We start from the raw sequence: 13,072 nt of genomic DNA, 5'->3' as shown, positions 1-13,072 counted from the left end.
CACACATTATTCACCCTCAACACGACACTCACATACTCAACACAGGTCTTAGGTTCCATTACTCTTACCATTACTACTCACCAAACCTCGAACGTGACTTTTATGACACAGAAAACAGAGCTAGTGAGCTACAGGACATTCTCTAACCCCATCTCAAATGTATCCGCCGGATCTGGTTAAAGTAAATAAATAAGTAATAAAACACTTTAAACTTACTTTCTGTTTCTCTTAAATCGCTGAAAGAACTTCAGATATTCATTACACAACTAACAATATTTGTAATAGTGTATATGTTTATATTACGTGGTCTGTTTTTGTTGCTGTGTAGCGGTGGGTAACTACTTCCGGTGTCACATTGCATTGTGGAATTTTCTCTTCCGGTGCAATCTTGACAAAGTAAAAGTGCGAGAAACGTCATCTGATAGTAAAATATATATATTTTTTCGTGAATAAAATCCTGATAAATAAGGGCACGTAAAGGTCATAGCTGCATACGTTGTGTATTACTAATTACAGAAGCACCATTTACTATCAAGTTTATTTGTATAGCGCTTTTAACAATAAACATTGTCGCAAAGCAGCTTTACAGAATTTGAACGACTTAAAACATGAGCTAATTTTATCCCTAATCTATCCCCAATGAGCAAGCCTGTGGCGACGGTGGCAAGGAAAAACTCCCTCAGACGACATGAGGAAGAAACCTCGAGAGGAACCAGACTCAAAAGGGAACCCATCCTCATCTGGGCAACGACAGACAACATGACTATAACATTAACAGTTTTAACATGAAGTCAGTTTCGTTGATGTTATAAACTCTTCATTGATGGCAACTTGAGTGCAAAACTGTTCATGATAACTGCAGTCCTAAAGTTAGCAAGTCAACTGTAGTCCTCAGCCATAAAAGCATTACTGTAAGAGTCCAGAGCGTCTTCTGGGTATAACCCTCAACTGTCCACATGGGGCCGTCCTTCACAGGAGCGATGCGATAAAACTCCGACCAGACACAGGGCACCAGGATGGGTCGAGCAGGTCCGAGGGGCAGAAGAGGCCAGCATCTCAATCCCAGGATCAACATGTAACTCAGAGGGACAGATTGGGGGGGGGGAAGAGAGAGAGAAAGAAAACACATGTTGTTAGGTATGCCCTAAAAATGACAAGTATTAAATCTGTGTGGTAGGCTCGCAGAGACGAGTGTCTTTACATCAGGCATAACACACAACAATGGCATGTTAATATGGTAAAAAATATATCATGACCTGCTCTGGCTGGATGCTTGATTGGGTGATGGGAGCACACTCCTCAGCAATGATGAGATGCAGATGGGACCCTTAGGGCTATCACATTTCAGGACCAGAACAACACAGTCCCCCTTTACCAGTACCCCAATGCTTGGACTTGTCTCATCTCATCTCATTATCTCTAGCCGCTTTATCCTGTTCTACAGGGTCGCAGGCAAGCTGGAGCCTATCCCAGCTGACTACGGGCGAAAGGCGGGGTACACCCTGGACAAGTCGCCAGGTCATCACAGGGCTGACACATAGACACAGACAACCATTCACACTCACTTTCACACCTACGGTCAATTTAGAGTCACCAGTTAACCTAACCTGCATGTCTTTGGACTGTGGGGGAAACCGGAGCACCTAGAGGAAACCCACACGGACACGGGGAGAGCATACAAACTCCACACAGAAAGGCCCTCGCCGGCCACAGGGCTCGAACCCGGACCTTCTTGCTGTGAGGCAACAGCGCTAACCACTACACCACCATCCTGCCCACAATTCCATATTTCAATGCAAAATCGCTAGCTGCTAAACTTGGTTTACACAGGCTGTGCACTGAAACCGTGCAAGCTCTCGCAGCCTGCTGATGGTTCCGCAGGTGACGTCACGAATCTGGCTCCAGACTCCCTTGGGATTTTTCCAGATGCATTTTGTTATTTAATTTTTTTCTGCTGTAGACAGATGGCCTTGTGCAAAATTACCCTTCTGGATAAGTGTGTAAAAGGACATACTTTCATATAAAAAAAAAACACGAAATTGGTCATAGGCAACGGTTTTCAATTTTTGCACATTTGAAACCTTATATGTTAAAAAACCCTCTGTAAATTTCTTCTGGTCCCAAGAAGTATTGTTAATAAGTAATAATTAAAGTAAGTTAGCGCGGATCACGGTGAATTTCTGTTCGGCGATTTTCGTGACCACTTGGCACGTGACGTCATTCAAGACAAACAAACCTTGGGGGCATCATGGCTTGGGTGGATAAGGCACCATGCCATAAATCCAGGGACCCGGGTTTGATTCTGACCTGAGGTCATTTCCTGATCCCTCCCTGTCTCTCACTTGTTTCCTGTCCTGTCTCTACACTGTCCTATCCAATAAAGGTGAAAAAAGCCCAAAAAAAAGACAAACAAACCACTTGAGTTGAGTCCACTTCCATTTATTTGCATTGCTGTTTGGCTTGAGTGCAGATGTGCGTTCGGGAATTTCCAAAAAAAAACCATGCCTTATTGTTGTGCAGTGAACTGTAACAATGGGACCAGTTCAGGAAGAAGTTTTTACCTTTTTCTGAGAGAGGAGAAGAGGCGGAGAGAGTAGCTTGTGCACGTGAAGTGAGAGGGTTGTTTTTTTCTGGAAGAGGCGGAGATAGTGGATTGTGCGCATGAAGCGAGAGGGTTGGCTTTTTCCGAAAGAGAAGAAGAGGTGGAGAGAGTGGATTGCGCGCGTGAAGCAAGAGGGTTGGCAGCCGGGTAAATACGCTGCTCTGTGCTCTGATCACTTCGACGAAGATTCATTTTTGAAGAATCCCCATCTGTTGGGGAGTTTAGGTGTCAGTGTCGGACAGAGAAGCTCAAACCTGACGCTGTTCCGACAAAATTTGAGCACAAAATCAAGCAGTCAAAGAAGAAACAGACCAGCAACACTCAAGCAAAAAGGAGAAGATTGGAGGTAAACATTTTTTACCTTTTACCTTTTTCATTTAAATGCTCAGTAGTTGAAAAAAAAAAATCATTGATAGACGAGATGAGATGTCAGGCCCAATATATTGACACCAGGAAATACCGCGGATGGCAGGCTAATGTGGCCTACCGGCGCACTGTCAAGTAATCGTTACCTATATCCACTATGGCTTCGCAACGGCCATAGGTTCATACATATGTGGTTTCACCTCTCGATATTCAATTTGGAGAGTTCCTACTTCAAAATCTCTATCACTTTCAGACATTTTACACAACCTCTCACGACCAAAGTCCGTACACGTGTGCTCGGTTCGCAAGTAAACATTGAACTGCTCCCAGTCTGTTTGCCTTGAATGACGTCATGACGACGGTCCTCTGGCGGTAAAAGTGCACGTAACTGAGATGTAAACAAACCTTCGGAACTTGTGCAAATCAGTATATTTTAACCGTTTTATTCAATTTTAGGGTGCAAGTTAGACACCAGGAAGATTGAATTCGCTTTTTGGGTTGTTCTTCTAGACAATAAAGTTGATATTCTAGGTTCCACCTCCGACCCTTGCCTATGACCTTTAGCTTTAATAGGCTTTTGGGAAACCCACCACAGAACAGGTCAAACACAAACCAATCAGCTATACCATTAAAACCACCTGCCTAATATTGTGTATGTCCCCCGGTGCCATCATAAGAGTTCAGATTCATCAAGGTACAGACTCCACAAGACCTCTGAAAGTGTGCTGTGGTATCTGGAACCAGGACATTAGCAGGAGATTCTTAAAATGCTGTAAGTTCTGAGGTGAGGCCTCCATGGATCAGACTTGTTCATCCAACAGATGCTCAGTTGGATTGAGATCTGGGGAATTTGGAGGACAAGTCAACACCTTGAATTCCTGGTCATATTCCTTAAACCAGTGTTTCTCAACCACTGGGCTGTGGCCCATTAGTGGGCCGCCATCTAGTGAGCTGCAAAGTTTTTTCAAGTTTGAAGCCAAATACTAAATAGATCAGGATGTTGTAGTGTCCCAAATCTGGTAGCTGGTTTGCCGAACACTTTTCAAGTGGAATAAATGCATTTGTAGGTAAATTAAGAAGAACAAGCGTTTATTTTGTCACATTTAACCTGCACATGCACACATGCATACACAGAGAGAGAGAGAGATCATAGCGAGCTGAATAAATAAATAAGTTTGTGGGGAAATTATATGGATCTGTGATGCCTGCTGGAAAAGAAGAGCAGGGAGGATTGAGAATTGAGTGGCTGTGGTTTGTTTATACCCGATACTAAAACTTGTAGCGTCCGAGCACCCTTCTCAAAGACGTGTACAAAAAGCCCAGAAATTCCTCCTGACCCGGGCATAAACGATACAGGATTTATCTTGTAGTGTCCTGATCCCCAGATCTTTAACCCAGCCACATATAAAAAGTTGTACTCCTCCATGCTTTCATCTGTTTGTCCATGTAGAACGATGTCTGCAGCACCAGGTAGTTTGAAATGTTGGGGAACTCAACGAATGGATAATTTTCCAAATCATAATGAATGAATGAATGAATCACATCTCATTATCTCTAGCCGCTTTATCCTGTCCTACAGGGTCGCAGGCAAGCTGGAGCCTATCCCAGCTGACTACAGGCGAAAGGCAGGGTACACCCTGGACAAGTCGCCAGGTCATCACAGGGCTGACACATAGACACACACAACCATTCACACTTACAGTCAATTTAGAGTCACCAGTTAACCTAACCTGCATGTCTTTGGACTGTGGGGGAAACCGGAGCACCCGGAGGAAACCCACGCGGACACAGGGAGAACATGCAAACTCCACACAGAAAGGCCCTTGCCGGCCACGGGGCTTGAACCCCGACCTTCTTGCTGTGAGGCGACAGCGCTAACCACTACACCACCGTGCCGCCCTGAATGAATGAATGAATGAATGACTTTATTTAAATACGATAAGTTGATCAGCAGAGCTGGTGGGGTCGTGCATGTACAAATAATTACAAATACAAAAGACTAAAAATAAACATAATCTTTTAAAAAAACTTTAATCTGTTGATTATCTGTTAATTATCTTCACATTAAGTTAATTAATAGTACGCATAACTATTGTCTTTGTATTTAGTTACAGCTACAGTAAGATCAAAATTTATTCTGCTGATGTCAATTTTAGCTAGTAAATTTTTCTTTCATAGGAAAAAAAATCCTTTGTTAACGTGTAAGGCTCTATCCCATTGAGTGGTTTCTATATTCACTTCTTTTGAGTGAACTTCTTGGCTTTAATAACTTGCTTGTTTGCTGTACACAAACATGGCAATAAGTTCTTGTGTTAATGGACCAGACTCCACTTTTGGATCATTAATCCCTTTTGAGTGAGAATGCCCTGCATGCATGGCTTTATGTTGGCTTCTGGAACATCCATACAGTTTTAAATACAATACCTACAATTGAAAACAGCTTGTTTGTATTGTATTTATTTAATTCCTGGGCTCCCATCTGTAACAGGGAGTGATGTTTCATCCCATTAATACAGTTTACAATAGATTATTAGATTCTAATAAAATAGATGAGCCAAAATAATTGGGGATCTTTTTTTAATGGGCCTCGACTCATTATAAGTATGAATAGGTGGGCCTTAAAGCAGAAAAGGTTGAGAACCCCTGCCTTAAACCATTCTTTAACTATTTTTGCAGTGTGGGAAGGCACTTTATCCTGCTGAAAGAGGCCAGTGTCATTAGGGAATACCATTGTGATGAAGGTGTGTACATGTCATGACTGATCTGTGGACATTTTTTTTTTACATCTACAGTGGGGCAAAAAAGTATTTAGTCAGTCACCAATTGTGCAAGTTCTCCCACTTAAAAAGATGAGAGAGGCCTGTAATTTTCATCATAGGTACACTTCAACTATGAGAGACAAAATGAGAAAAAAAAATCCAGAAAATCACATTGTCTGATTTTTAAAGAATTTATTTGCAAATTATGGTGGAAAATAAGTATTTGGTCAATAACAAAAGTTCATCTCAATACTTTGTTATATACCCTTTGTTGGCAATGACAGAGGTCAAACGTTTTCTGTAAGTCTTCACAAGGTTTTCACACACTGTTGCTGGTATTTTGGCCCATTCCTCCATGCACATCTCCTCTAGAGCAGTGATGTTTTGGGGCTGTTGCTGGGCAACACGGACTTTCAACTCCCTCCAAAGATTTTCTATGGGGTTGAGATCTGGAGACTGGCTAGGCCACTCCAGGACCTTGAAATGCTTCTTACGAAGCCACTCCTTCGTTGCCTGGGCGGTGTGTTTGGGATCATTGTCATGCTGAAAGACCCAGCCACATTTCATCTTCAATGCCCTTGCTGATGGAAGGAGGTTTTCACTCAAAATCTCACGATACATGGCCCCATTCATTCTTTCCTTTACACGGATCAGTCGTCCTGGTCCCTTTGCAGAAAAACAGCCCCAAAGCATGATGTTTCCACCCCCATGCTTCACAGTAGGTATGGTGTTCTTTGGATGCAACTCAGCATTCTTTCTCCTCCAAACACGACAAGTTGAGTTTTTACCAAAAAGTTCTATTTTGGTTTCATCTGACCATATGACATTGTCCCAATCCTCTTCTGGATCATACAAATGCTCTCTAGCAAACTTCAGACGGGCCTGGACATGTACTGGCTTAAGCAGAGGGACACGTCTGGCACTGCAGGATTTGAGTCCCTGGCGGCGTAGTATATTACTGATGATAGCCTTTGTTACTTTGGTCCCAGCTCTCTGCAGGTCATTCACTAGGTCCCCCTGTGTGGTTCTGGGATTTTTGTTCACCGTTCTTGTGATCATTTTGACCCCACGGGGTGAGATCTTGCGTGGAGCCCCAGATCGAGGGAGATTATCAGTGGTCTTGTATGTCTTCCATTTTCTAATAATTGCTCCCACAGTTGATTTCTTCACACCAAGCTGCTTACCTATTGCAGATTCAGTCTTCCCAGCCTGGTGCAGGTCTACAATTTTGTTTCTGGTGTCCTTTGACAGCTCTTTGGTCTTGGCCATAGTGGAGTTTGGAGTGTGACTGTTTGTGGTTGTGGACAGGTGTCTTTTATACTGATAACGAGTTCAAACAGGTGCCATTAATACAGGTAACGAGTGGAGGACAGAGGAGCCTCTTAAAGAAGAAGTTACAGGTCTGTGAGAGCCAGAAATCTTGCTTGTTTGTAGGTGACCAAATACTTATTTTACCGAGGAATTTACCAATTAATTCATTAAAAATCCTACAATGTGATTTCCTGGATTTTTTTTCTCATTCTGTCTCTCATAGTTGAAGTGTACCTATGATGAAAATTACAGGCCTCTCTCATCTTTTTAAGTGGGAGAACTTGCACAATTGGTGGCTGACTAAATACTTTTTTGCCCCACTGTATCATGCTTTCAAGATGTAGATTTGCTGTTTAATTACAACACTTTTTTTAAAAAACAAAATTATGAATCAGGAAAAAAGCCACTCTATACAGGTGCTGGTCATATAATTAGAATATCATGAAAAAGTTGATTTATTTCAGTAATTCCATTCAAAAAGTGAAACTTGTATATTATATTCATTCATTACACACAGACTGATATATTTCAAGTGTTTATTTCTTTTAATTTTGATGATTATAAATGACAACTAATGAAAACCCCAAATTCAGTATCTCAGAAAATTAGAATATTGTGAAAAGGTTCAATATTGAAGACACCTGGTGCCGCACTCTAATCAGCTAATTAACTCAAAACACCTGCAAAGGCCTTTAAATGGTCTCTCAGTCTTGTTCTGTAGGCTACACTATCATGGGGAAGACTGCGGACTTGACAGTTGTCCAAAAGACGACCGTTGACACCTTGCACAAGGAGGGCAAGACACAAAAGGTCATTGCTAAAGAGGCTGGCTGTTCACAGAGCTCTGTGTCCAAGCACATTAATAGAGAGGCGAAGGGAAGGAAAAGATGTGGTAGAAAAAAGTGTACAAGCAATAGGGATAACCGCACCCTGGAGAGGATTGTGAAATAAAACCCATTCAAAAATGTGGGGGAGATTCACAAAGAGTGGACTGCAGCTGGAGTCAGTGCTTCAAGAACAACCACGCACAGACGTATGCAAGACATGGGTTTCAGTTGTCGCATTCCTTGTGTCAAGCCACTCTTGAACAAAAGACAGCGTCAGAAGCGTCTCACCTGGGCTAAAGACAAAAAGGACTGGACTGCTGCTGAGTGGTCCAAACTTATGTTCTCTGATGAAAGTAAATTTTGCATTTCCTTTGGAAATCAAGGTCCCAGAGTCTGGAGGAAGAGAGGAGAGGCACAGAATCCACGTTGCTTGAGGTCCAGTGTAAAGTTTCCACAGTCAGTGATGGTTTGGGGTGCCATGTCATCTGCCGGTGTTGGTCCACTGTGTTTTCTGAGGTCCAAGGTCAACGCAGCCGTCTACCAGGAAGTTTCAGAGCACTTCATGCTTCCTGTTGCTGACCAACTCTATGGAGATGCAGATTTCATTTTCCAGCAGGACTTGGCACCTGCACACAGTGCCAAAGCTACCAGTACCTGGTTTAAGGACCATGGTATCCCGGTTCTTAATTGGCCAGCAAACTCGCCTGACCTTTAACCCCATAGAAAATCTATGGGGTATTGTGAAGAGGAAGATGCGATACGCCAGACCCAACAATGCAGAAGAGCTGAAGGCCACTATCAGAGCAACCTGGGCTCTCATAACACCTGAGCAGTGCCACAGGCTGATCGACTCCATGCCACGCCGCATTGCTGCAGTAATTCAGGCAAAAGGAGCCCTAACTAAGTATTGAGTGCTGTACATGCTCATACTTTTCATGTTCATACTTTTCAGTTGGCCAACATTTCTAAAAATCCTTTTTTTGTATTGGTCTTAAGTAATATTCTAATTTTCCGAGATACTGAATTTGGGATTTTCATTCGTTGTCAGTTATAATCATCAAAATTAAAAGAAATAAACATTTGAAATATATCAGTCTGTGTGTAATGAATGAATATAATATACAAGTTTCACTTTTTGAATGGAATTACTGAAATAAATCAACTTTTTCATGATATTCTAATTATATGACCAGCACCTGTATAATATGTAAAAAACAAACAAACCTTAGTTATTCAGCCTGGTTTGTTGTCACTGCCGAACCCGATCTGGGCTTGAGGTGAACCATGTTTGACTGACTTGGCCAGAATTGCAGCAGTAGGGTGGCCAGTTTCTTTCTGCGCACTCACACAGTCACACCTATGGGCAACTTAGAGTAGCCAGTTAACCTACAGTTAGGTCCATATATATTTGGACACTGACACAAATTTTGTTTTTTTACCTGTTTACTGAAACATATTCAGGTTATAGTTATATAATGGACATAAAGTCCAGACTTTCAGCTTTCATTTGAGGGTATCCACATTAAAATTGGATGAAGGGTTTAGGAGTTTCAGCTCCTTAACATGTGCCACCCTGTTTTTAAAGGGACCAAAAGTAATTGGACAATTGACTCAAAGGCTATTTCATGGGCAGGTGTGGGCAATTCCTTCGTTATGTCATTCTCAATTAAGCAGATAAAAGGCCTGGAGTTGATTTGAGGTGTGGTGCTTGCATTTGGAAGATTTTGCTGTGAAGAAAACATGCGGTCAAAGGAGCTCTCTATGCAGGTGAAACAAGCCATCCTTAAGCTGCGAAAACAGAAAAAACCCATCTGAGAAATTGCTACAATATTAGGAGTGGCAAAATCTACAGTTTGGTACATCCTGAGAAAGAAAGAAAGCACTGGTGAACTCATCAATGCAAAAAGACCTGGACGCCCACAGACGACAACAGTGGTGGATGATCGCAGAATAATTTCCAGAAAAAAAGGAGCTCTCTATGCAGGTGAAACAAGCCATCCTTAAGCTGCGAAAACAGAAAAAACCCATCTGAGAAATTGCTACAATATTAGGAGTGGCAAAATCTACAGTTTGGTACATCCTGAGAAAGAAAGAAAGCACTGGTGAACTCATCAATGCAAAAAGACCTGGACGCCCACAGACGACAACAGTGGTGGATGATCGCAGAATAATTTCCATGGTGAAGAGAAACCCCTTCACAACAGCCAACCAAGTGAACAACACTCCAGGAGGTAGGCGTATCAATATCCAAATCTACCATAAAGAGAAGACTGCATGAAAGTAAATACAGAGGGATCACTGCACGGTGCGAGCCACTCATAAGCCTCAAGAATAAAAGGGCTAGATTGGACTTTGCTAAAAAACATCTAAAAAAGCCAGCACAGTTCTGCAAGAACATTCTTTGGACAGATGAAACCAAGATCAACCTCTACCAGAATGATGGAAAGAAAAAAGTATGGCAAAGGCGTGGTACAGCTCATGATCCAAAGCATACCACATCATCTGTAAAACACGGCGGAGGCAGTGTGATGGCTTGGGCATGCATGGCTGCCAGTGGCACTGGGTCACTAGTGTTTATTGATGATGTGACACAGGACAGAAGCAGCCGGATGAATTCTGAGGTATTCAGAGACATACTGTGTGCTCAAATCCAGCCAAATGCAGCCAAACTGATTGGTCGGCGTTTCATAATACAGATGGACAGTGACCCAAAACATAAAGCCAAAGCAACCCAGGAGTTTATTAAAGCAAAGAAGTGGAATATTCTTGAATGGCCAAGTCAGTCACCTGATCTCAACCCAATTGAGCATGCATTTCACTTGTTAAAGACTAAACTTCAGACAGAAAGGCCCACAAACAAACAGCAACTGAAAACCGCTGCAGTAAAGGCCTGGCAGAGCATTAAAAAGGAGGAAACACAGCGTCTGGTGATGTCCATGAGTTCAAGACTTCAGACAGTCATTGCCAACAAAGGGTTTTCAACCAAGTATTAGAAATGAACATTTTATTTACAATTATTTCTCATCTCATCTCATTGTCTCTAGCCGCTTTATCCTGTTCTACAGGGTCGCAGGCAAGCTGGAGCCTATCCCAGCTGACTACGGGCAAAAGGCGGGGTACACCCTGGACAAGTCGCCAGGTCATCACAGGGCTGACACATATACACAGACAACCATTCACACTCACATTCACACCTACGGTCAATTTAGAGTCACCAGTTAACCTAACCTGCATGTCTTTGGACTGTGGGGGAAACCGGAGCACCCGGAGGAAACCCACGCGGACACAGGGGGAACATGCAAACTCCGCACAGAAAGGCCCTCGCCGGCCATGGGGCTCGAACCCGGACCTTCTTGCTGTGAGGCGACAGCGCTAACCACTACACCACCGTGCCGCCTTTACAATTATTTAATTTGTCCAATTACTTTTGAGCCCCTGAAATGAAGGGACTGTGTTTAAAAAATGCTTTAGTTCCTCACATTTTTATGTAATCATTTTGTTCAACCCACTGAATTAAAGCTGAAAGTCTGAACTTCAACTGCATCTGAATTGTTTTGTTCAAAATCCATTGTGGTAATGTACAGAACCAAAATTAGAAAAATGTTGTCTCTGTCCAAATATTTATGGACCTAACTGTAAGTCTTTGGACTGTGGGGGGAAACCCACACAGATACAGGGAGAACATGGAAACTCCACACAGAAAGACCCTTGTCGTCCATTGGGTTTGAACCCAGAACCTTCTTACTGCGAGGTGACAGCGCAAACCACTACACCACGCATTCACTCTGGTTATATACTTCAGATATCTATGAGTAATGAATGAGAGTGGATTTGTTTGGGTATTGCTGTGTTACAGATGTTCACCTCACTGGTTCAGTGTCTATTCTGATTTCATTCTTCATGGTCATGAATCCAATCACATCTACAAAGAGAATGAAAGATCTGGATTTGTTTTGGGGGGAAAACAAATGTCTTTTTTTATGTAAAATGATGCATGTGTATTCCATTTTTATGTGGTTATATTGGTTCATGGTGCAGTTCTGTTTACAACAATATTTATGATATTACAGGGAAAACTTGTCTAATTCCATACATTTGAATCGTAAAACACAGCTGAAGCTTCTTTTTGTGTGATTTCTCCTTCTCAAGTGTTTGCATATCAGGCGGCACAGCGGTGTAGTGGTTAGCACTGTCACCTCACAGCAAGAAGGTTCTGGGTTCGAGCCCAGCAGCTAGCTGATGGGGGCCTTTCTATGTGGAGTTTGCATGTTCTCCCCGTATCTGCGTGGGTTTCCGCCAGGTGCTCAGTTTTCCTCCGCAGTCCAAAGACATGCAGGTTAGGCTAATGTGGGGTGGCCTTGGGCTGAAGTGCCCTTGAGCAAAGTACCTAACCCCCAGCTACTCCCTGGGCACTGTAGCATAGCTGCCCACTGCTCTGGGTATGTATGTGTGCGCGCATGCATGTGTTCACTGCTTCAGATAGGTTAAATGCAGAGGATCAATTTCACTGTTTGAGTGTGCATGTGATAAAGTCTTCTTCATAATGATCTATCAAAGGTAGTGTGTGGTATTCGGCACAAGTTGATATCTCAGTTGTTGTTGTTTTTTAAATCTACTTGATGTATTCTCCTACCATTTGCAATTTATAACTATTATTGCTAGACCGAAGTCTCTTAGCTCGATTATGCTCTTTTTCTGTCGAAATCCTCTGTACAATTTTCTTTTTCTCGAAAGAGTACTAATAAAAGTATCTGTCTACTTGATTAATGTTTAAGCCCAAACAAATGAATACTTGCAGCACTGTCATCTGACCCAAGACCACACCCTAACATTGCCTTGTATTCAATAAAATATTTATATCTCAATGCACTGCTGTAAACAGGTCAGTGGTTTTATGCTGCAGTGTCACTGAGCCACAAAACTAAAGTGCACTAAGCTATAACTGTATATAGAGCTTTTAGTGGTAACAACACAAAATAACTAGGCATGTGTTTAACACATTTTTAGAAAATACAGAAGGTAAGGCAGTTTTTCACTTGTGATCACATCCAAGGCAAACCTGAAAAGCAACTGACACCCAAGTATCTGGACTACCATCATCATCTTTTGGCTGCTCCTGATTAGGGGTCGCCACAGCAGGTCTTCCGCATCCTTCTCTACCACACCTGCTACTTTCATGTCCTCTCTCACACCACATCCATGGATCT

The 13,072-nt window shown here is 42.4% G+C and overlaps 1 protein-coding gene across 3 annotated transcripts in view; it reads right to left on the bottom strand.

The window, feature by feature from the left end:
* The window catches only part of LOC132894629 (G protein pathway suppressor 2-like), a 34,617-nt gene extending 34,263 nt beyond the window's left edge, over positions 1–354 (bottom strand). The window contains exons 1-2 of one of the 3 annotated variants that reach the window (XM_060934709.1): positions 304–354; positions 69–172 (exon numbers count right to left, since the gene is read on the bottom strand). In XM_060934709.1, coding sequence (XP_060790692.1) covers positions 69–71 — 3 coding nt within the window. In that variant the 5' untranslated portion in view covers positions 72–172; positions 304–354. Of the gene's footprint in view, positions 1–68; positions 173–216 lie in introns of all 3 variants that reach the window. The other 2 variants (XM_060934727.1, XM_060934718.1) reach the window with 2 other exon arrangements.
* Positions 355–13,072: the final 12,718 nt, after the last annotated feature.

This window comes from Neoarius graeffei, chromosome 1, assembly GCF_027579695.1.
Source record: "Neoarius graeffei isolate fNeoGra1 chromosome 1, fNeoGra1.pri, whole genome shotgun sequence".
NCBI lineage: Eukaryota > Metazoa > Chordata > Actinopteri > Siluriformes > Ariidae > Neoarius > Neoarius graeffei.
The sequence above is the reverse complement of the archived record's forward strand: the minus strand, read 5'-3'. Positions and strand labels throughout refer to the sequence as shown.